The 26,223-nt window shown below is 34.4% G+C and overlaps 1 protein-coding gene and 1 pseudogene across 1 annotated transcript; both read left to right on the forward strand.

Moving 5' to 3' along the window:
* The first annotated feature begins 4,221 nt into the window (after window positions 1-4,221).
* On the forward strand, window positions 4,222-8,892 carry LOC124441576 (DNA polymerase zeta catalytic subunit-like). Its single transcript, XM_046992051.1, is given in 13 exon segments — window positions 4,222-4,312; window positions 4,857-4,972; window positions 6,511-6,590; window positions 6,786-6,855; window positions 7,021-7,098; window positions 7,297-7,521; window positions 7,605-7,742; window positions 7,850-8,040; window positions 8,121-8,228; window positions 8,366-8,385; window positions 8,388-8,542; window positions 8,669-8,770; window positions 8,842-8,892. Coding segments are annotated over 13 exon segments (1,425 nt in total).
* A 15,028-nt stretch (window positions 8,893-23,920) lies between these two features.
* LOC124441577 lies at window positions 23,921-24,958 on the forward strand (annotated as a pseudogene).
* The last annotated feature ends 1,265 nt before the right edge of the window (window positions 24,959-26,223 follow it).

Genomic DNA, 26,223 nt, shown 5'->3' on the forward strand with positions numbered 1-26,223 from the left:
TTTATGTTTGCTCGAAAGAGAAGAAAAACCGATTTAAAATAACTAATACGAAACAGTTTCATCAGTTGCGTTATGACATGGCGGGCATAGAACACCCAGAACTTTGGGAAGCTTCCAAAGACCCTTGGTTTTCATGTTTCACCACAGACACACACACACACATATATATATATATATATGCAGCTCACCTTTATAGGTTTGAGCACTCTGGTGACTCTACAATACAATCCATACAATGTGTAACCGTACATCCTGTGTCTCAAGTTTAGGAGTCACCATTGCACTGTGGTGATAGCCGGGAGGGCACATAATATATACACTTTGTACTTTCAACGCAAAATTTGGGACGAAAACTGCAGTTCAGTTCAGTTTTATGATATAGGCAAAATGAAATAAGTTTATCATGTTATTATGGTTGTGCATTGTTTATCGTCATGCGTGAACTTGTAAAGTGAAAATTTAAATCCCTCTGTATGTATTCGTGGAAAAAGGCCTTTGGAAAAATTTTAAAAAGAAATAAATGATGAAGCGGAATGATGTCTAAACCATTAGGTATTAGGTCTGTTTTGAGCGGTAAACCAGTGATTGTAACATTGTAACATACATAGAAAGTGAGAAAGCTTCACTGCACAATCTCAAATACATTTCAAACGCTATAATCTTCCATGAAAATTTCATGCGATATAGTGTTGCCCAAAAATGCGAATTTCAGAAAGAATGATTAACACACTTAAGCGACTTCTTGCTTTAGTGAAGCTTTAGCCACCTAACTCGAGAGTAACATGTCTTTGTATTGCTTAAAGGTGACATGAGTGAACTTTAGTTTTCAATATTTTCAGTCATACAATATCGACTACCCCATCTAGTGGGTTTCCTTGCCTTCATTATACCGCAATATTATGAGAAGCATGCAAACAGTTATTAAAGTGCAAGCAAATTGACGTCACATGGCTTTAAGGTGACATGAAGCGAATTGCTTTCGACATCAATTTTGCCAAAAATTATCGAAATTTATTGTCTGTAAAAGTGAAAGAGTGTCTAAACTTTGTTTTTGACTGTATTTTTAGTTTGAATTCAGTAGTAAAATGTCATCTGTTTGTCCCAGGGATGGATTAAATAAGGTTTTTTAAATTTTTTTCTTTGTTCTTTAATTCAATTAAAGACAATTAAAGACAATTAAAACAAACTCTTCGAGAAAACCATTAAAACTTTAACAAAATTTCAAACCAGCTAAATGGATAACAAAGAACCCCAATAACAAAGCATCTCAAAACGTTCCAAATTTAAATGTCCCCTTTACACAAGTGTTTTTTACTTTAACTAGATAAGATCCTTAGTGCCTTGCTAGACCTCTAATCTTCCAAAATAACTTCTTCGTCTGAGTCGTACTCGCCGTACTTTTCTTTGAACATCACATCTGACATCTGAAGGGTGTTTGTTTTGATATATACCAGTTTCCGAACTTTCTCGGGACCAAGACGATTTCTTAATTGGAATGGATGAGTCCAAAGGTGGAAAAATTCCGCTCTGAGGCAGCACTCGATGCTGCCATAGAAAACACGCACGGCTAAGTTTTGCAGTAATGGCCAATCTGTGCCGTCTGCTAACCACCACTGGAGTACTGACTTTGCTTTGCCAATCATTTTGAAGCGGAAGGTTTCCTGACTTCTTTCGCTAAGCGCTTCAATCCGAAAGGCAGTGTACTTTTGTGCCATTTGGTTCATCTGTTCCTCACTTGTTGTGCCATCCTTTTTTGGAAACTTAAAAATGTAATCTTTAATCTCGTTTCAAAGAGTGCGCAGCATTCCATCACCCAAGTATCTTGGATCTAGAAGATAGGCCACCCCATGCGCATCTCCACACATAAAATTAAACCGGTTATGCACCAATTCTACCAAGTAAGCCTTCTTGTCAGCATCACCATTCTTCAGGCTGTGCATCTCCTCCTCTTGCTCAATAAACGCCTTGTACACATCAGAACTTGGGACTGCATCATTTTGGAAGAACTTTATGTACTTACCGATTGGTGCCAGTATTGTTATGCATTTTTCAAGCTTGACAACAAAATTGGGATCTGTGATTACTGCCTTAATTGTCACACGCTTTTCTCTTTGTTTGGCAATTCCTTTGGTAACGAAATCACGCTCAGATACCAAACCATTGAGGATATTGTCAGCCTTTCGCAACGATTTTAAGCAGCCATCCAATGTGCCCCAACGTGTTGGTACAGGCTGTACCAAACCACTCAACTTAGCTGCAGCCAATGCTCTCTTTAGCTCTGCTTTAGGGACATGATGATTATGGAAAAAAGAAACAACATCCTTACACTCGACGGTAAACTGGAGCAGGTCTTCAAATGGGTAACCAGCTGGATACTCTGGACCACCATCAGGGGCATCCTTCTTTTTGACTGCAAAGATGTCTTTTACTAGAAGGTGTAGCCCATGGGACACACAGCCATGGAAAAAGAGGGTAGGGTATTGCTTTTTCAGTTTACTCCATGCCTTTTTGTTGGCTGCTGTATTATCTGTAACTGCACCAACTACATTGTCTCCAAGACTATCTATTACCCGACCTAGGTCTGTGAAAAGCCATTCAGTTGTGTGGCTTTGCCCTTCTGTGTGTACTGCTTCCAAGAATAATGATTTTGTTGGACACACGGCCATATAATTGACAACAAGGTCATTCGCTACATTCGACCATGCATCACTTGTAATGCATACAAAGAGATTATCAGTGGAAAGCACGTTATTGACCTCTTTCTTTACCCTCTGGAAACATTCATCAAGCAGGCCTCCAGGACTATCATCTGCTAGCTGCCTGCGGGTTGGCAATTTAGCACTTGGGCGTGCTAATTGAACAGCCCGAAGGAGAAATTTATTTTCAACCCTCTGGAAACTCGAACCTGTGCAGTAGAAAAACATTGCCATTTCATGATTGAACCTTTTTTGTTCTGAAGCAGTGAACGAGGGTATGATGAATGATCTTACTGATGATTGTGACTTGGTACTAACAGACAAAGAGCTTTGGCAGGTTGCTGACCCAATTGACTTCTTCGTTGTGCCCTTTTTCCCAATCCACCATTCTGGGCGATCATTGACAGCCATGTCCAGCATTACTTTTCTAAACTTGGGGCATTTTAGAAGGTGGGCTTTGACAGATGCAGTTTTGTGGTGATGGCGAACAGATGTTTTGCAGTGTTTGCATACAGCATTGTTAGGGCTTTTGATGGAGAAACAAGACGGGTCATCAAATGCGTAACTCCATATTGGATGTACTGGTAGGCCACGTTTGGGTTTGCTGATAGTAACCTCCTCAACCTGCATATTTTCAATTGGTGTATTGTTGTCAATCATTTCAATGGCATTGTCGTCATTTGTTTCTACATCTGTTGTACTTGTAAGCTCAGGTTCACTGTCAGTCATGATGTCCTCAAATAACTCCAAGGCTGCAAGTAGCAACAAACATATTGTGTACCAGTTTGATAAATCTCATATATTTTAGTGATATAAATAATAATTATGTATGTTTTAGTTCCCCTTTACAATAAACCAAAAGGTAGAGTGTAAGGCAAGGCAGTCTTTCGTAATCCTACTCCTTACAACTGTACAGATTTGTGGCTTTGTGGGTATCCTTGGAATTTTTAATTGGTTGCAAAAATTGATTGTTTTAGTTTCTTAATCAATCTGTTGGCACTAGTAGTCTATCTAATATTCTATCTAATATTCTATTTGCAACAGTAAATTAAAATAAAAAGTAAACAGCAAATAGCAGTTGATGTCAAATAGCTCTAACTTACAAGGAAATAACAGAAAAAAGTCAAAAAGGAAATATTTCTTCCTGAGCTAAATATTCAATAGTGCTAAAATGCAAATATGAAGTACAAATTTTACCTGGCGCCGCCATTATGAGACTTCAACAAGTCACCAAGCTCTGTATTCTCATCAAGACATCATCATATTACATTGTGAATGCACAAGTGAACCACGGAGAAAATACGCTATTATTTAATATTTTAATGTGACATTTGATAAACACTATTTCAGAAATAAGAGCATAAATAAGGAACATTAAAGACAATTTTTAGTTTTGATTCAAATCTTCTTTAATCATTGTATGACTGAAAATATTGAAAACTAAAATTCACTTCATGTCATCTTTAACTCTCATTCATCACTATAATAAAAAAATGTATATTTTAAAAGGAAAATATTGTGAAAAATGAAGGCAGTTGCATTGTTTTTGATCTTACTTGTCATCGCTGTCGATGCCGGAAAACTTTCTCCTAATATCAAGACGTTTGATGAAGAAGGTAATGACTTCAACTTAGTGTAAAATAAAATTGTTTAGCAAATTATGGTCGCGATATTATATACATTCAAATACGCACCTTAAACCATGATGCCTTTCACAATTGGTAAATTAGGTTTTCGTAACTATAGTAGCTAATACAACGTATAGCAAAACCTGAAAAACTGTTTAATTTATATACTTTGATGCCATATCGCTTGTTACGCTTGTACGCCATGTATTTCGTGGTCTGGTCATCTGTTTACGACTGAAGACTAGGGGCTAGCTTTTAGGATTTATCATGCAGACTAAAAATATGAAATTTTAAATGCGGAAAGAATAGGCCAGAATATTTAGTTGCCATATTGTGCGTGGTATGAATTGTTGATGTCATTTTGACTCTGAAGATGACTACTGCTAAGGTTGTCGATACGTCAGTCAACAACAACAATGCTAACCTGGACGATCTACATCTACAAACATGTAACGATATTTCCGGGTTCAAACCATTTACTTTATTCATTGTTGGCTTCTTTGAATACTAATATTATATTTTTTCTGTTTAGAAACACCAAAACGTGCACGATGTCTTTGCGACAACTCCAACCTAATTGGAGATATTTATGCGGATTCCTGTCCTACACTTTCGATGTGGGAATGTGGCGAAGTTGATGAAGGAGGAGTGTGCTGCATGCCTTATTTAGTTTGAATTTAAGTTGAAAGTTTGCAAAATTTTCTCCTCTATTGTCACTTAGTTTGTTTCTTCTTTGACAACTTTTCTTAATTTTAAGATCTGTACATAGATGTTCTATGAAATATGTGTTTAAAAATACATTCAATTGAATTGTTTCACTACTTTCCTTTGAAGAGTCTAATATTTTACAACCGCCTTTATAAGGCTGATTCATAAAATGGAACTTCAGGCGTCAGCTGTTTCTACCCCATTTATGAAAGCCAACCGCGCAAAGCTGAAATGTCAAATTATAGTAAGAATATACTTTTATTTTGTTGCTTGTGAGGCGTTTTCGTTCGTACTTTAAACGCACTATTAGTTCGTAAATAGAAAAGAAAAGGAATTTTCTTTTTTGTCTTATAAGTAATACATTAATGCGCTAAAGATGAGTAAAATGCATGAACAATAGTCTTTGGTGTTAAAATGCATCAACTATAGTCTCTGTAGTGAAAATTCGTAAACAATAGTCTTTTGTGTTAAAATACATTGACTTTAGTCTTTGGAGTGAAAATGCATGGACTATAGATTTTGGAGTAAAATTCATGTACATTAGTCTATGATTTAAAATGCATGGCCTATAGTCTTTTGAGTGAAAATGCATTAACACTAGTCTTTGGTGTAAAAATGCATCGACTATAATTGTTGGTGTAAAAATGCATGGATTATAGTTAATTGCGTAATAATGCATGAACTGTAGTCTTTGGAGTGAAAATGCATAAACAGTAATCTTTGGTGTGAAAATTCATGGCTATAGTCTTTTGAATGAAAATACATTAACTTTAGTCTTTGGTGTAATAATGCATGAGCTATAGTCTTTAGATATGTTATAGTCATTTGATATGTTTATAAAATCATATTTATCAGTGTGTTATTTATTATAAAGTAATGATTTGTTCTAGTACTACGTACGTATGTTTGTAGTATTGTATTGGACTTCCTTAGCACTTGTTTTAAGAAACACGGCTAACCTGACATTTACTTATCATTTGACTCTGAAGATGACTACTGCTAAGGTTGTCGAAACGTCAGTCAACAACAACAAAAACAGTCCTTCACAGGACTCTACTAACCTCGACAAAACGTAACGATACTTCCTGATGCAAATATTCACTTTATACAGCATTTTGTAATAACATTTATGTATTTTTTCCTGTAGTTCATTCTTCTACCGTCGTGATAAAAGAAAGCAATGGAGATATTCTTACTTATGTATTATTGTACTATTTCATCTTTGTCTTAGGTCTGGTCACAGTAAAGTTGTTTCTGCAATAAGATTCTTTCCGAAGTCTGCTCATCTTCTTCTGTCGTGTAGCATGGATTGTAAAATTCATGGGTAAAAAGTCATTTTGTCTGTCTTACATGTCGTTGGTTATTTTGAGTTTGGTTGTACATCGTTCAATGTTCCTCCAACATTACTGGAGGCGAGAATTTTAAATAAATTACCATCACGACAAGCAATACATTTGAAACAATACATTTCCTTTCAGAAACTGCAAGACGATATTCATGTAAGCGCCAATGGCTCTGTTTTTGTAAAATCTAACATAAGACGAGGAATTTTACCAAGGTAATGTGGGATATTTTACATTCATTTGGTTACAGGTCACATTTTTATTGATTAAAAAGATTGTTGAAAAAATAACATTTGCATTTTGTTGTATATTTTGCAATGTACATAGCGTTCCTTCTTAAGTCTTTACTGTCCTAAATGGGTCTTGATATCTTTGGCTTTTATATTTTCAATAAGTTTAATTTATTTTAGAATGTTAGAGGAGATATTATACACACGTATTATGGTAAAGAAAGCTATGAAAGATTGTAAAGATGATAAAGTAAGTTGGTTTTTTGAAACCTTTGTTTTCGAAGCGATCTTTGATGTTTTATAAGATCCAATAGCTAAAACGTCATGGAGTTTTCATCATGTTCCAAAAAGATGCCTTTCCACTCTTCGTTCGTCTTCTTTAATCATTCAATATCATAAATAATTTACATTTTAGACTCTTCTTCAACTTCTTGATGCTCGACAACTTGCTTTAAAGTTGATTGCAAATGTCACTTATGGTTATACATCAGTAGTAAATATATAATATATTTACTACAGATAATTGGTAAATATATAATATATATAATGTAGATACATGTTGATTATTATGATTATCGTGAGTCTGGACTAAGTCACATTCTCTGATTGAAAATCTGTCAAGTGCTTATTGTCATACTGGATTCATTTTACTCTTAAAACCATCTGAATATTCTTTTCTGTTTTTCATCAGATTGCTGACGCCATTGTTCCTAAAGCACGCGAGACCCTAGAACGAGCTATCAATCTCGTGAACACATGGGATGAGTGGAGTGCTCATGTGGTATATGAGGACACCAATAGTCTTTTCGTATTAGTAAAATGTGCCAGTAAAGAGGAAGCGTTTAAGATTGGAAAAGAAATTGTTGATGCTGTTACTGCAGAGAATCCTAAACCTGTGAAACTAAAGTTTGAAAAGGTTTTTATCTACTGTAAAATTGTTTCTATTTGAGAGATTTGGACTTTAAGATACATTTATGTATAACTAGGGATGTTTTTTAGGTATATATGCCTTGTGTTCTTCTAACAAAGAAACGTTACGTTGGTTATATGTACGAAACATTAGAACAGAAAGATCCAGTGTTTGATGCGAAAGGAATAGAGACTATACGGCGAGATACATGTCCAGCAGTCGCAAAGGTATGGAACAATCGACAATATTTACTGTGTCATTTAATCACACAAGATTCTGCAGGTAGGGAGTAGTTTTGAGTTTAAAGCAGTTTGTGATTTTATTTTTCTAACAGATTTTAGAGAAGTCTTTAAGGATTTTGTTTGAAGAAAGAGACGTGAGTCTTGTGAAGAAGTTTGTCCAGCGGCAGTTCGTTAGAATGATGAAAGATAGAGTATCGATTCAGGATTTCATCTATGCTAAGGAATATAGTGGTATGAAAAGATATAAACCAAAAGCATGTGTTCCAGCTTTGGAAATTGCAAGGCTCGTTTTATTGTTGAAATGAAAAATCCTCTTTATATTGCTGTCATGATTACAGTTTCACTATTTCTATATTTGTTTAGACGTCATTTGTCACGTGATCGTTGCGCGGAACCTCGCGTGGGAGAACGTGTACCTTACGTCATTGTTAACGGCAGTCCTGGACTACCATTGATTCAATTGGTTAAAGAGTAAGTTGAAATGTTGCTGTCATTCATTATTTTACGTTATGTATCATGACAAAAGCTGTTGGAATGTTATTAATAAATACTTTAGTATAAATATGATTGTCTTCATTAAACAATCTTCTTGTTTTAATTTTCTTCAGTCCTATTGATGTGTTAAATGATAAAATGTACGCCTCAATACCATCTACTATGTTCAGAAACAAATACTTCCTCTATTGGATCGAGTTGTTTCCTTGATTGGTGTTGATGTGTTTTCATGGTATACACAACTACCCCGCTATATCCCTCAACATCGTGTTATTGCAAAGAAACAAAAAGTTAGTTGTCATAAGTACATTCATGAATTGATGTAAAAGCTAAATTAATTTATTTGAACAAATTTTAGCGTTCGATTTCTCGGTTTTTTACAACTCTGCACTGTCCTATATTTGAACAATTAACAGCACGGTTTGTGTCAAAGTTGTCGTAGCAACCCTCAAAAGTCTGTCTTTATTCTGGCAAGTAGTGTGGGGAACAGGGAAAGAGAATACAGTCATCTTAAAGAGGTATGCATAATAAATAACCTAATAATTATGGTTTGGCTTTTTCATGACATTTAATTTTTTTCATATTGTAGATATGTTTTCAGTGTTGTGGAGCTAGAAATGAACAACTGGGCTGTATATAACTGGATTGTCCTGTTATGTTTAAACTAGAGAAGTTAAAAACAAATATGGAATATGGAATGACATTAAAAGACCTTCAAAAACAATTGAAGAAATTCATGGTCAGTCAGAGGTAAACAATATAACCACCAAGCGTAGATGGTATATTATCATCGCTGAAGTCTTGATGAAATAGAGATTTCACATTTTTCACTAGAGCATTTTCTTGGCGCAGCACATTTGTTATAGATTTAACTTTGTGAGATTAAACCAAAGGCGGCCCAAAAAATCAGTTCAATTGTATAAACAAACGATAACTCGCCCCATTCCATTGTAACAGACCGTGCCCCGCAAACTTTGTATTGATTAATTGCATCTATATTATGTATTCATTTATGTATTTGTTTTTATTATTTATTAATATATTTTTTACGTAAATATATAATATAGATACAATTAATCAAGACAAAGTTTGCGGGGCACGGTCTGTTACAATGGAATGGGGCGAGATATCGTTGATTTATACAATTTTAGTGATTTTTTGGGCCGCCCATGGTCAAACTTTGTTATTTAAACATTCAATTTTTTTATAGCACAAATCTAAAGGGTTTTAGAGTTCCAGTAATTTATAATGGATCATAATGGATCACCATTTCGCTATTCTGTCAAGGATTGCCATCTAATACAGGTATAAATGTACATAAATGATCACAAGAAATATTTTTTTCCTCAATTGACTTAACTTCTTTGGATGTACTAAACAATGTCATTTCTATTATTCATAAAATATTATTTTGTTTTTGGACCACTAACAATGTTTCATTGTAACTCATTATTTTCGATATCAACAGACACATAAATGCAAGCAAAACATTAATTAAGCATAGACGGACAAACAACGAAGCATGCAACATAAATATCAAAATAAGCCGAATAACAAATAGTGACTTTTAAACAACTTTTATGTTAATCAATTTTTATTTCCTCAATTCATTTACCGTTTCATCAGGTTGGTTGCTGACGCATTCGACAATTGTTTGTTTAATGTGCTTATAACATTTTAAAGTTTTCTTTTAATAATTATACAGGATGTATCATTGAAACATTCTTTATACAATGATAATTTCTAAAAAATAGGCACTCGATGAGTACGTAAGGATTTGCTTTTTTATGATTGACAATTACAAAATACCAGTATGATTGATATAATCTGACAAAAATGGGTGGGAACTCAAAATGTTGGATATCAAAACTCAACACCATAACAAGGTTTTGCCAACACAACCACTACAACTTTGTTGTTTACATTTTCTATGTTATGTATCTGCATAATGTCAAAAACATCTCGCTATTGCCTGCGTTTCACTAGTCTATCGAACATTGGTGTCTACTATCAAATCTCTAAACAAACAAACGTTTAAATTAATAATAAATTTGGGAATGATATATATAAAAGTGGAAATATAAATTACACTATATCTTAGTAATGAGATGCCCTGATCCTCGTCGAAAACATTTCTCAATACTGCCTTTGAAAACGTTTTAACCTATGAATTAAAAAGCAAATAATGTTTCCTTACCATTATGTTATTTGCTTATATATTTTCAAAATTATCCCTGTTCCTCATTAGAAAATTTTAAATAATGACAAACATTAATGTCGAAATGTACGTTCAGGCGGTTAACGAATATTCGAGTTCTCGGAAAATACCGCCATTTTTTAAGTGCTTTTTATGTCATTGAGTTTACTATTTATCTTAGTCCTGTTTGAAACGTCGAATTTTACATGAGCCGAATGCATTTAAAACAAAAGATATCGAGGATTTCTTTCTCATTTTATTTTATTTTTATTGCATTTGGTTCATGTAAAATGTGACGTTTGAAAAGAACCTTACCCTTACAACGACATAAAGAATTCTCTTCTTAAGCCTGGTTCACCTATGACTGAGACATGTCTGAGGCATTATTAAGGCAAGCCTGAGATACTTTCTGATCTTGTGGCTGAGACAGACCTCAGGCATGGCTGCGATGCTTTACAATGACATAATTCAAATTGCCGATAGACCACAAAAATTTAGCGGCAGTTTGAATTTGACAAAATAGTGCTTCGTAATTTGAAAATAGCGTTACTATTTGCAAATTGTGCGGCCCCTTTAACAGTCGTTTCAAAATACATCAAAGATGGGAGAGCCGGTTTGAAAAAAAGAGAATAATTTGTATTTTACTCTTTGATTTTTGTACTCTGGACACGATTTATCCTAAATAGCTCGATAGTTTCGTACTGTATCCAAGAGTTTTTATTTTTATCGTAAAGTGATTGAAATTTTTGCATTGTGTCTTTTTTTGGTTCCATGTCCTGTGTTGAAAATTCATCCGCCATCTTTGTACCCAAATGCATGATGGGAAGTATTGCCGCCGGTCTATCGGAGAAGCGTTCACATTTAACAGAAATAACCAAAATAAGTTCCGTACACCGCTGATTAGCCGCCGACATGCCGGGAAACTTGAACACAACTCAACTTTTACGGCATTTCGGCGGCATACTGCAGGTAACTACTACGACTGCCTCAAACACCATTAGTGTGTCAGCGATGAGTGTTTACATTTGCCTTAAGAACAACGCAGGCCTCGTCACAGGTATGCCTCAGTCATGTCTCAGTCATATGTGAGCCAGGCTTTACGCAAGCAGCAAACCTTAAAAATTAAAGCGTTCGCTCATAAAAAACAAAAAGAAATGAGATGCAATTAACAAGTAATTTTTACTTGTGTGCCATGTAGAATTAAGTACGCGCCTAAGAACTGACCAATCAGAAAACGCACGCTCCTCAGCTGGTTCACCAACACTCTTCGTTTTGAACCTTTCATTTTACAAGCTAAACAAGCTACAAGTACATCACTGGAGTATTCTTACGCTATCTATTAGAGTTTATTATTTACATGTTATTTATACTATCGGTAATTACATAAGTCGAGCTTTCCTTTTCGTCATTAGCAGTACTCACTCTTTCATTGCGTTTCAAGTTCTCACGCGTTGCAACAAAAAATAAGAACTAACTAAACAAACAAAGAACTTACAAAACGTATTTAAAACAAAGAGTTGTTAAAGGGAAACTAACATAGGTACGACAATTTTATTGCTAAGCTCAAAAGAATGCAATATCCTACACACACCCCTCTTTGAACACTTATGGTTCAAGCATTGCTGCTGTTTTCCACTTAGAGTCCAACGCTGCGGCTCGACGAAATACTCGTGACGTTGCTTCCTCGCCAACCTGATTAGATTCACCTTTACAAGTCTTATTTTACGTGTCTCAACCATTGAGTTCTATAATAACTGGAGCGGCTAATTTACCTATCTATTTGCAAAATAGTTTCCTAAAGCAAAAAGACCCTGCACACATTTTGCTCTGTGAAAAGTATCAAAAAGAAATGATCAGCCCCAACAGTACCCATGATTTGGAGCAGAGCTTGTTATGTTCTATTTGCTGACAACATGCAGGGAAGACCAACGAGTAAAGATGACTGGAAGGTGTTATTGACCAGGCAGAGTCTTAAAAAAATGATAATGCTGTAAAGATAATTGATTTATTGTCTGCCTTATGCAGAGTTTTTTAATTTGATCATGGTCAAATTCTATGGATGGAGACAATGGATTCACTTATGATGCCTTGAATGCTTTGAAGTTAAAGTTCATGAACCAAAAAAAGATGGCAAGAAGATTGTGTGTGTTTTGATGCTTAATTAAATGTCAATTCACAACATATAAAATGGCAAGGCCATAAAGTTTGTGTCTATGTAAACATTTGTACTGAGATTGATGATTACTCGATGCAGATGTGAAGCATCAAACTGTATAAGCCATTGGGTTTTATATAACTTAATGTTTAAATAATGTCATATCTTTATCAAAATATTTTAGTTGAGTGTTGTTTAAATGTTACTAATATCTAATGCACTATACTGAAGCATTAAATATTCAGTGATGAAACCTTTAAAATTACTGTACTGTATATTTCTTATATATTTCTTATATTTCTTTAAGAAACAGTTTGAGCTTATTTACCTATTACAGTACAGAATGGAGATTTATCATATGCATCATTGCTGCTTTTTTAAATAAATGTTTTTCACTTTTCAAAGCTTTTCTACAAATATTTTTCTTCTTATTTCTTTTCATGAGATTGATGATATAGAGGTAATATAATCCAATAACTTTATAATTTCTAGAAAGCTTTTAAGCTTCTAGCATAAAAGTACACTATAGGTATTTAATTCATTTGGTTTTATTGCCTTGCTATGACATATCCATATGCATTTCATCATTCATGTATGAAGAAAACACCAAATGTGGATACTCAGACAACAAAATGCACTACCAACTGCTTATGAAATTTATTGTTGAGGTGAAAACTGTGTTAATCATTCAAATTGTGCACTTATATTGCAAATATAGGAAAAACAAAACAAAGTGAAAAGAAGGGTAGAAGTATTAAAACTAAAAATGAATTATAAACACCATTGGAAGCATAAGTGTTTTGATGATTATTTGCATTTTGCCCAATTCACATATCAATACAACAAAATCAAAATGTGCTACAACTTTACAAGTATTTGATGCAGTTCCACTTCAGAACATCACAAAAAGGTTACTTAAAGTAATTTCTATACAATATTGTTTGTTTTCATTTACCAAACCTATGCAGACTTGAGTCTTTTTGAAATTTAATACGAAACTCAATTACAGAAAATCCGTAAATATCCTGAGATTTAATATTTTCTTTTTTAAAGAAACAATTGTGGCGAAAAAAGCCGTTGCCTGTTCCACGAAAAGAAGCAAAATAGCAATGATAACAAATAAGCTAAATTCTCTCCCGTGAGCCACTGTGGAGATGAGCTATGATATACTTTTTTGTATAGACTAAAGAGTTTAATCGATCAAACAAGTTTGACGCTGGTAAGAAAACGACGCACATCTACATTCATACATGTGTAGCCGACATATAGCTCTTTCGTCATAGTTATAAATACATCCTCGTAGGAGCCAATAACTCGAAAGCTAGGTTGACTCGCTGTTACGAATTGTAGGTTTTTATCGTGATTTTCATCAAAAAATTGCTTGCCGAATCCCAAATACACACATACATTTTCCTCACTCTTTCCTCAGGAGGGAGTGGGAAATTGTGAAATTTTCGGAAAAGCGGTCAATTTCGGTAAATCTCAGCGGCAACGGACGAAATCCGCCATTTTTTTTGGCGTCATCAGATATCTAAGGCCGCGCTTGAGATAGCCGCTCCAGTTATTATAGAACTCAATGGTCTCAACCTCATTCAAACATTCTTCACTTATTTCCAAGGGATGCAGCTTTTGCAGTGGCCTGTTTAAAACCCTTGATCGTCCCTTCTCAACCATTAACAGCGGGTAAAACAATTCTCTATACTTTAATTTCTTCCAAATGCTTCACAGTGTAGTTAAACACCTCGATCGATTTCAGCGTAGTGAGCGTACACTTGATGATCTTTGCAAATTTTTTATAATCAAAATATCTTACAAAATGTCTCAAAAGAACCGGTGATCTTTGAAATCAGCCGATAGTTTGAAATTTGCATGATTCAGCGGCAATGATTGATCTCCACACTAGGAGGTATAAATGTAATTAAAATAAGTTTCTTGACTGGGATTTTTAATGCACTGTAGCTTCTATATTATACTTATGTAGTTATTAATTTTTCATGTATTTAACTACGTTTAATTAAGGCTCCTTGAGGATCAATTTTTGCTGAATCATGGAAATTGTAAATGTCAGATAATTTCAAATATTGTCAAGGTTGAAAAATGAGACATCACCATGAAATATGTGATAGTCAGTCAACAAACCAGCAAAATCAAAGTGAAGCACCTTTCATGTTGATGGAAAAATGCTCGAAGGTTAAAGAATGCGACTTTGACAAAAAACGCGCTTGCATTTCACTCATTTTCCTTCCAAATCGCAACAAACTACAGCATTCCATAGCTAGAACCTAGAACTTTTTTTAAATATTTAAAACTGCAGTTATTTATTCAGTAATTTACACACGTCAGGAAATAAAAAGTGAATTAACTTTTTTTGAAACACTCTGTATCAAGAACTTAGATCCCCAGACCGTGGGGGTTCCCCTTTGGATAAATCAACTAAATGTACATTTTATTAAATACGTGTATAATTTATGGAAAATAAAAAAATAAGAATCAAAGGAAGATATCAGAATTCAGCCCTCTAATAACACCATGACAACTCGTTGCGTATAGCAAGTCTACCAGTGATATGAAAATAAATATTTTATTGTTCAATTACTTTTTCGTTACTCACTACACCACATATGAGATGACAACAGTAAATATAGGCCATACACACATAATTAGAGTAAAAGCTCCATTTTTCTTGGCTACATCACTACCTAAAACACAGATAAATTACATTGTCAGGTGGTCACCAATGCCAGATATGTCAAAACGCTTGTCAGCAAAGCATTTTTATTGTGTTTAGTCTTTACAGAAAGGAATGGATTTGTGGCTCCATTTCAAGGAACAAGATGCTTTGTTAGCCCTGGCTTTTGGGTATGTTTTCTTTCTCCTTTAGCTGACCAGCAACAGTTGTATTTTCAATTTCTGTAGGCAAAGGTTTAAATGGAGTGTTTGTTTGGTTCTTTTTGTTGTTTAATAAGAAAAATCTTTACATGTGCATTATCTGCATGAAAAATTTATAGTGCTTAGCAAGTTTTATAAAAAGCCCAAACACTGGCTTTGCTGTATAAATATACAAATTTCTGTTCACTGTGATAAATGGTAAAATATAATTTGTATTTAAAAGAATTGTGTGTGGAGAGAAGATCAATAGTTTGGTTACTTGATTCAACATTTCTTTCTATTTACGGTTGGGGATTCACACCTTAATTGTTGTGACAATGTTCTTTTTTTGCTTACATTTAAATGTAGTAAATCTGATTTTTGATTTATATTTGGTTTTCTTAAGATCAGAGATAACCACAACATTTTGTATTGTGATTTTGTGGTAAAATCATTTATGTAGCTGGGAGAATCAGTTTCAAAGCAATGTAAAGTATAAACTATAGCAAAAGCAAGACATGAATGTCATAGCAATGAAAATGACTCATTACTGTCCATATCAGTAGTAAAGACACCAGTAGAAATGACTCATTTACTGTTCTTATCAGTTGTAAAGACATTAGCCAAAAATGTCTGGTCATGTCATTCACTCTGAACATGGATACATACTTTAAAGGAGGGTGTTGCCCTAGAAATATATTCCTAATATAAACTTTTTATAGTTTGTACAGAAGTTCTTCAATGTTCAAATAATGTTTAGGTTGAATAAGAAGTTCCTTGAAAAATGAAATACTAACTGTTACACACAATGCCAGAGCTCTTCAAGATGCCCTGGGAATAAATGGCATAGCAGACTCTTTATTTTGGGTAGGAGACTAGGAGGCACATATTCATATACTCATGTTCTGCCACATTAAGTTCCTTTGAAATCCATTGTTTTAAACGGATTAAGACATGCATATACAAAATTTATGCCCCCCCCCAAATTGAAAAGTATCCTGCGCCACTGCTGGGATTTTTTATATATTAGTAAATCTGGTAGTCTAAAATCTGGTAGTCGGACAGTTAAATGTGTCCTTTTCACTTCTGTCAATGCTATGGCAATGATATCCTGTTTTTTCTTCTTCAGGTTATTTATAACTTTTACTTTACATTGTCTTTATAGTTTGAACTATAATAAAGTATTATTGAATCAATCATTAAATAAATATTTCCTCCAAAGTAAAAAAAAACGAACATTGTCACAACAATTAAGATGTTAGTCCCCAAATCAAGTATGATTGAATCAAATAACAATAACTGCATGTCCATTTCAAACAACTACAATTCTCATAAATAGAAAGTATATTTTGTAAATTATATGAATGAATAGAAATAAATATAGAAAAGACTGTATTCATACTTATATAGCAAAGCAAATCTTGTGGGTTTTCAGCATTTCAAAAAGTGATGTTACATGATCATGGTTGCTGTAAGATCAGTATTTACTCTCATTATACAAGAAAATGACCCAACAACATTCATTTTGATGAACTTCACAACTTCTGAATAGCTAGATATTGCAAACTAAACTCATAAATATACTTTGATAGTTCCATACAAGTTTCTTCATAAAAACTGTTCCAGTAAATAAATGACAGTTGAAAACTTGAAAATACAAATGTTTGTATATTGTCAATAATATATTTATAGCTTTTATAAATATACAACTGTTCTTATTTGAACCTTTGTTAAAAGAAATCTACAATACAACTGTTTCTAATCACCTTTAGTATAAAGGAAACATGCCTAAAATGAAAAGAGAAATAAAATCTTCTTCATTTAATATGAGTTAGAAGTTCATTTCTTCTTCTTCTATCTCCTTGTACGTTATCTGAAAAACAGGAGTATTTTATCTTATCGCAAATAAAAGATAAATAGAAGTCCAAATGCTTTAGTTTCAATATCTATAGTTTGTTTATAACCAAATGAAGATTGTTGTATAATATTGCAGTACATGTTCAGGTCCACATGCTTTTCTTTCAATTTCTATCCCTCTAAACTGAAAATACAACTGTCTTTTGTCCTTTTTTTTCTTCCTTTATCTCGTGAAATGTTTCTCAATTACGGAAGACTTTTAGCTGTTGGCAAATAAAAGATAAATATAGAGGTCAAATGCTTTACTTTCAAGTTCTATCTTTATAAACTTTATTATGTTGGTTTTTTGTGTTTTCCTATCAAAGTCAATTACAATTGATGCTTAAAGTGATTGCTTTTTCGTAATATTAACATGGTCAGGTCCAAATGTTTTCTTTTTAATTTCTATCGCTCGTTCATAAAACTCTTTTGATTTTTCGTACTCTCCCATTTTACTGAAAACCGAGCCCAGATTGTTATACGTTTTCGCAATATTAACATGGTCAGGTCCAAATGCTTTTGTTTGAATTTCTATCGCTCGTTCATAAAACTCTTTTGATTTTTCGTACTCTCCCATTTTACTGTAAACCAAACCCAGATTGTTGTACATTATCGCAATATTTACATGGTCAGGTCCAAATGTTTTCGTTTGAATTTCTATAGCTCGTTCATAAAAATCTTTTGCTTTTTCGTACTCTCCCATATCGCTGTAAACAAAACCCAGATTGTTGTACGTTGTCGCAATATTAACATGTTCAGGTCCAAATGTTTTCGTTTCAATTTTTATCGCTCGTTCATAAAAATCTTTTGCTTTTTTGTACTCTCCCATTTTACTGTAAACCGAACCCAGATTGTTGTACGTTGTCGCAATATTAACATGTTCAGGTCCAAATGCTTTTGTTTGAATTTTTATCGCTCGTTCATAAAAATCTTTTGCTTTTTCGTACTCTCCCATTTTACTGTAAACCAAACCCAGGTTGTTGTACCTTATGGCAATATTAACATGGTGAGGTCCAAATGTTTTCGTTTCAATTTTCATCGCTCGTTCATAAAAATCTTTTGCTTTCTCGTACTCTCCCATATTATTGTAAACCGAACCCAGATTGCTGTACGTTATCGCAATATTAACATGGTCAGGTCCAAATGCTTTCGTTTCAATTTTATCGCTCGTTCATAAAAATCTTTTGCTTTTTCGTACTCTCCCATATTATTGTAAACCGAACCCAGATTGTTGTACGTTGGCGCAACATTAACATGGTCAGGTCCAAATGTTTTTGTATCCATTTCTATCGCTCGTTCATAAAAGTATTTAGCATTTTCATATTCTCCATTCTTCCAAAGCAACACACCCAACTCGTTGTACGAATATGACACATCAATATGATCAACACCTAACACTTTAGTTTGAATTTCTGTTATTTCATAAAGTACTTTAGTTGCAAGTTTATAGTTGCAAAATCTTTTCAAAACATCTACAAAATATTTGGCAATAGTCCAATTTTTTTTATCAAGTTTTTGTTTAGATGATTTTACATCGATCAACTTATTTAGGAAATGTTGAAATGATGAATTTGTTATGAATTTAATTAGATGCGGAATTATATTGATTTCATCTACTCTGTCTTCAAAATGATTTAGTGTCCAAGCAACTTGACAGGCAAGATCATCTGCAGAGTTTTTAGAATTATTTTCGTTTTGTTTACAGCCAAAGGTCTGCGATGAATAATCTATTATGGCTTCGTGTACAACGCTGTGCATGCGGATGTCGTTGTTTTCCGTTTGAAGGAATAAAGAACAATGCTTTAATTCAAGACAGACATCTTCTGCAGATTTTTGTGGATCAATGCTTTTAATAAATTTTATTATCACATCTTGTGGTAAGGGATCGAAAGATATTATTGAGAAAAGTTTAAAAACATGTTCCAACAAGTTGGATTCTTCGGCATTTTTTTGTACTGCTAACATAACAGTTTTCATTCCTAGGTAAGCTGAGTTTATTTTTTGAAAATTGGCATCCATGTTCTGTCGCTCTCCTTCATTCAACTTATCAAAATATTGCTCCCACGTGAATGTCGGATTTACACTTTTACTCTACCTACGTAGGAGCATTTGATTTGAAACAGCGGTTGACGATCTAATTTGTCTGATAAATTCTTTAAAAATTTTTCATCTTTATTATGAATATCAGAAAAGACAGATAGAAGTTCTCGACATTCTTCATCATTCATACCATTACTAACTGAAATGTTTTTATTTAGATTTCCATCTGATGGTATAGCATCTGTATTTTGGACAGTTACTATAATTTGACCATTTTTCCAGCTATGATCACCAACTTGAGGTAATAATGGATAAATTTTATGAAGTTCAACCACGTTATCTACAATAATCCACCATGTTTGCCAAGATTTCAGTTGTTGTGTCAGCAATAATTGAAAATCTTTAATTTTGTCTTCGCTGCTTTTTGCTTCTTTTCGAATATTTTCAATGACAGTTTTATCATTGCTTAATCGTTGATAAAGTTCAGCATAAGTGTTCAAAAGAGAGTCGATATCATTTCCTTCGAGTGTCATCACAAATGTCGTATTCTTTTCCCAGTCAAACGAGTTATACATTTCTTCACAAATTTGTCTAGCTAATTGAGATTTACCACTGCCAGGATTACCAGAAATATAGTAATATGTTAGTTCATTATTGTTAGTACTGCGCAAGTTATTGAGATCTGCTGTGATTTGATTAAGTAACTCTGTACGTTTAACCACATTGTGATTTGGTTTGCAAGGAAGCTTTTGAAATGAATTGAATGTGTTTCGTTGACATTTAATTTTATTAATTTCAGTGAATGAAAATGCTAGATCTTTAAATGACTTTTCAATATCACAAACCATTGTATGAAATTTCGAATCAGAAACTTTTCCTTTATTTTCATGGATGAATTTGTTTCTTACATCACGAAGTTTGTCCACAGCAGCTCTAACTTTATCATTAATGTTTTTTCCAATTGAGTGGGTAAACAATATTGCTTTACATATTGTCGTGCAATCCCACTTACTTGTGTCACCATCTTTAAGTTTTGACAATATTTTTTCATCACGAAATATTTTTTTTGATCTTTCAATGTTGAACAATTTCTGACCACTGACATTTGTATTTTCCCATTCTCCGAGAGATTTTTTGTAATGAGTGTTCCATTCTTGGATAAAAAGATCAACAAGTTTCTTTTCAACATCTGTAAGTATTTTCTGCAGGGAGGAGTTATTAATTTCTTCTCTTGAATGCATCTAAGAGTCATAAAATTATTAATATTAACGTAAATTGGTTCTTTAATTAAAGTTTATACACAACTAAAATTGTTGAAGATCAAACATAGCTACGTAATGTTACAGTTTTACTTGTACGTGTAAATGAATTTTTTAACTTCCCAGTTAAACCCTGGGGGATTTGTACATTCTTCGTGTTATAACGTTACGTAGATTGATTATTGATTTTAATGAAATGTTTTCATATTATAATACTTCCAGAATTGCAGTATTTTCATGAGCCGTACTCTTAGTCATTGCTATATTTGTATTTTTGTGTCTACAAGTTTGAGTCTACGAGTATACTTGTCCACGATCTCATACAAGTTTTATGATATGGTGTAAAATACGTAAATATTGTGACATGCATGACAATATTCCTTGTTCTTCCTTGCCCACTAGACACTTGAATTACTTTAGAATTATTGTTTTGCTCTTCATTTTTAAGGAATTAATGTCTTCACCACTCGGTTAACAACCCAGAAAGGGTAAATGCAACGCAAACTAGTCTACACATCTAATTGAATGCTTCCCTTTACAGTAAAGTTGTGCGAATTCCATAACAGCTACATTAATGCCATGTGCTTCTTTTTCAATTTCGAATGATGCATATAAAGACTCTTATGTAAAATTCAAATGTTGGGCACTTGGATGGCACAGCCAAATTATAGGGGGGCATGTGCCCCCTTCCCAGGCACCCTTTAGTGACACCACTGCATTTTGAAATGAAAATGGAGGTACTGAGTTATATTATCACTTAGGAAGTGTTTAACAATTTTTCTGACTGACACACAAAGTTTGTGCAGGCAGTCTACTTGAATACAATGACTACTTAGTCAGCTGTACATTAGAAATATATATGAAGCAGAGTGTTCTGTAATTTAGCCTTTGCATTTAAAAAAAATTCCTATTTCTTACAAAAGATCTGATTGCCTTTTAGAATTAATTGTAAAGACAACCATGAGAAATTTTTCAAGTATTTTTCCTTTTCAATGACAAAATCATGTAAAATATAGGACATGTCATCTAAGTCATGTTTTATAGAAAAAAAACAAAAAATTCATTCTAGTTGTGTAGAATGCAGATTGAGACTGTGTCCAGGCGTACTTTTAAAAAATTAATCAATTACACACTGTGAAATATTGTGGTGTATTCTGGCATTGCCGTTTTATAATATTCTGTATGTAATCGACATCTGAATTTCATGTAAATGCCATAAAATGTACAATTTACTTATTGTGTTTCTTTGCATGCATTTCAAGTTTTTTACAACATGCTTAACACTTAAAATGTTTTGGAAAAAAAATGACTAAAAAAATCAAAAAATTTGTCTTACATCTACACCATCAAAACAGTATCACGTGTCTGTTTCTTACAATAAAAATTTGTTGTGGCATAGGCTTATTGGAGAGGGGGCACAGTACCCAAAGATTTGAGTAACCGTTAGGCATTTGAGTTTAACTCCATAGGTCGTTTGCATAAGCAATCAAAAAAAAGCCAAAAAGACGTCAATGGAATTAAGTTATAAGGAAGAAATGGAGCATGAAGAAAAAGATTTAAGTAAAGGGAGTTAGCTCACCTGCCATCTACTTACACTCCCATTAACACAGATTGAACTTAGTAATCCAGAAATCACTCTCATATGTTGAACCATTGCATTTGAAAAGAAAGCAACCAGTTACATACCCTTTTTGGTAATGCGCATTGTATAACAGCAATCCAAAGCTCACACTCAAATCCCAATATGAAACCAGGTGTTTGTGTTGTTACAAATCCGTCAATGCAGTTATTCGGCAAGTCAAGAGTATTACCAAAGCATTGGCTTAATTAACAAAGCATAAGGATCCATAAACATCACTGCCCGCAAATTTATAATTCGATACTGTTTGAGGTTTCGTATTCGTCTTCTGTTTTGTTCTTCTAGAAATAAAATTGTGAAAATGTTACTCTCTTAAACATATATTTACAAAGTAGCAGTGTGGATGTTATCAGTGCTCGTAAAACAACACACAGAACAGAACGTTACGATAACATTCTCTTCAATGTTATCGTAACGACAAAAACTTTCATGGTGTCTGACAAATGGCGAAAAACACTGGCAACCAAATAAAGCGTGTAATCAAGAGACACGAAATTTTCATTCAAATAAGCAATTACACCAAGAATTTACCATTTTACAAGACGCCTCCAAACTTTAGTTGATGGGTCATATAATGGCCAATATAATGATCATATACCAATATAATGTCAGCCATTGCTTATCATTGAGTGAACACTTATTTTGTTGCTTTAGACATAGTTGTTGGGAAATCAAAAGGAAGGCTTACTTTGGTGGACAAAGACATCTTGTTTGTCATTGGTGACGTAGTGTTAAATGACAGCCTAGCAGAATTTTTCCCAAAGTTCACATTTTTTCTGACTTTCCATGATGCGTGAGTGTAAATGCCCACACCAAACAAAGTTCACATTTTTTCTGACTTTCAATGATGCGTGAGTGTGAATGCCCACACCAACCAAAGTTCACATTTTTTCTTACTTTCCATGATGCATGAGTGTGAATGCCCACACCAAACAAAGTTCACATTTTTTCTGACTTTCCATGATGCGTGAGTGTGAAAGCCCACACCAACCAAACAGAACAAGAAACACATGCAACTGGAAATGATAACGACCAATTTGTCTTAAGAATCATCGATTCTATTAACATCTACCTGCAGAGATCCCACGAGATACTACGCATGCCCACCTTGGTCATTCTCTAACTTGCTCACCGCCATTACAGATGGCGTGTTTGGTCATATACGAATAATCCATAAAATAATTTGCCATCTGTTAGGTTGTGCTCTCATGTGATGTGTATGTGTGTATCTTGTAAAGTGGGTGTTAACTTCCTACATGTTTAATTATAAAAATGTTTGTAAACGTAATCGATATTATTTGTAACAAGAGCTGAGGAAATAAACTGACCAATCATAGTTTAGCGTCAGGTATGTAAATAGCTGTATCATTATGTGTATCAGTTAGTTGTCGTGTGCTATCCTTTCTTCTATGTGTGGGAATAAATGTAATAAAACCTCCAGACATCAGTGTGATTATTTATCATGGTCACTGCATCAAACCCAACCAAACACCATCCGGCTGTGTAGAACGACAAAAAAGTTTTAAAAAACAATACAGGACAAAACACCTACATAACCACTGAGTTTGCGCGGCAAACTCTTTTTCTGTGGTTAGATAATCTATTCAACAACAAATGGCACAAGTCAGCGAAGCAATTGAGCAAGCAGTTGAATTGACGCTCTTGCATAACCATCCTAATCCGACGCTGTCGGGCTTATTAAGAGACGTGAATGTAGACGATGAACCGAAACAGGAACGGTCTCGTCTACAAGGGAAAATGACCAAATCTGGCGGGGCCGGGTATAAACACCCTGCTAAAGCCAACAACAACAATCTACTAGAAGAAGGAAACGACGGGAGAACTACTTTGGATGACCTTAACAGGAAAGTCGATCAACTTACTGTCTTGATGAATACTTTTGGTCCTGTCGTAAAAGAGCTTAAGCAGGCTTATGATGCTGCACGCCAAATGAACGATGATGTTGATATGTCTGAAGGTGAAACTTATGACGAAAACTCAACCAACGGGGCTGCTGCTGAAGTTGCAGATACAGCTCCAGCTCTAGCACACCAAAGCGATGCTATGGTAGATGAGCAGATTTACGAAGTGACTGAGAACGAGCTGACAGACCAACCATTGGACTAAACGAACAAACATTATGAAAACGGAAGGAACGGGTAAAACTCCCCGAAAACCCTGACCTGTTAAGAGTTACAAAGGTGAACCCAGAAATTTGGGACATTGCTAGGAAATCCACGCGTAGCATGGATACACGTCTACAAAAATTACAAGAAGCCTTAATAAAGGGCTTCATTCCGATTTCCCGAATTGCGGGAACGATTAGTACCTCTCTTGGAACAAACCCTACAACACCTACACCGACACCAGAGGTTATCAGGGATGGGCTGTCCAAATCAATTGTGCTTCTTGCTTCATGATCTGAACATGTGCCGCAGGGACTTGTTCAAAGTTGACCTTAATGAAAATTACAAGGCAATCTGCAGTAACAAAGAACCTGTTTCTGCAGAACTGTTTGGTGATGATTTAAAGGAACGCCTGAAAACAGTAAAAGAAAGCAAAAAGGCTGCACAGCAACTGACAAGCCAAAAACGGAAACGCAACGATCAACGGTCGACCAGCTCATATAAATCTAGTATAGTTGCAGTATAGATTGTAGTATAGATTGTAGTATAGTTGCAGGCCGGATACAACAATTTATTGAGAAGTGGAGGGAGCTAACTCACGATCCTTCCATTTTATCAGCACACTATAAAAATGTCTCCTTCGGAAGTCCAAAATGTCGACGTCAAGTTACAAAATTTCTAGAGAAAGATATCATTGTTACAAACATGCATGAACAGAGCGAGTTTATCTCCAATATCTTTCTTAGAGCAAAGAAAGATGGATCTTTTAGAATGATATTAAACCTAAAAGAGCTCAACACATTTGTAACATATCACCACATTAAAATGGAATCTATCCATACTTGTACTCAGCTCATGCTACCTGGGTGCTTCATGGCATGCGTTGACCTTAGAGATGCCTATTGCTCAATACCATTACACATATAGCATCAAAAATATTTAAATTTATGTGGAAAGGTAATCTGTACGAATTCACATGCCTTGCTCAAGGATTATCTTCCGCTCCACGTTTATTTACAAAATACTCAAGCCTGTATATTCTAAGCTGAGGGAGCTTGCGAACATTTCTAGCGGTTAAATTGATGACTCTTTTTTAATGGGCTACTCCTATTCAGACTGCGCGAAAAACGTACATGCCACTCTACAATTGTTTCAGAAGTTAGGATTCCTACCCCATAAAGATAAATCTGTTACGGAATCCACACAGATTTTATAACATTTAGGGTTTGTGTTAAATTCAATAGATATGACTATTTCTATATCCATAGAGACACACAACAAATTATGCGAGGTTGCCAGGGGGTGCTGAAATCTGACTCTCCTAGCATACGGGAAGTGGCCAAGTTAATTGGTATGATGGTAGTTTGTTTCCCTGGCGTTGAAATGGCCCACTGTTTTATCGTGATCTTGATAGGGACAAAACAACAGCTCTTAAGTCTAACAGGGGTAACTTTAATGAGACATTGAAACTCTCCTCTTCGGCACTGGAGGACGTATCTTGGTGGATTAATAATGCATATGAGTCCAAAAAACATCTGAATCACGGCAAGATTGACCACGTATTGTATACGAACGCCGAAGAGGAATGGTCAATCAGTCCACCGAAGGCGAATGGTCAATCGCCGAGAAACACTCGCACAATAAATGTCTAGAATTAGTTGCTCATTAATTGTCTAGTCCACACCCGCATTAAAGTAATGACTGACAATACCACTGCGGAAATTCTACGATTGGTACACATTATATGGTTTAGAGATTTATGAAGGGAGTGTTCCAATCTAGACCAACATT

The sequence above is a fragment of the Xenia sp. Carnegie-2017 genome, unplaced genomic scaffold (genome assembly GCF_021976095.1).
Source record: "Xenia sp. Carnegie-2017 unplaced genomic scaffold, XeniaSp_v1 HiC_scaffold_20, whole genome shotgun sequence".
NCBI classification, from domain to species: Eukaryota; Metazoa; Cnidaria; class Anthozoa; order Malacalcyonacea; family Xeniidae; genus Xenia; species Xenia sp. Carnegie-2017.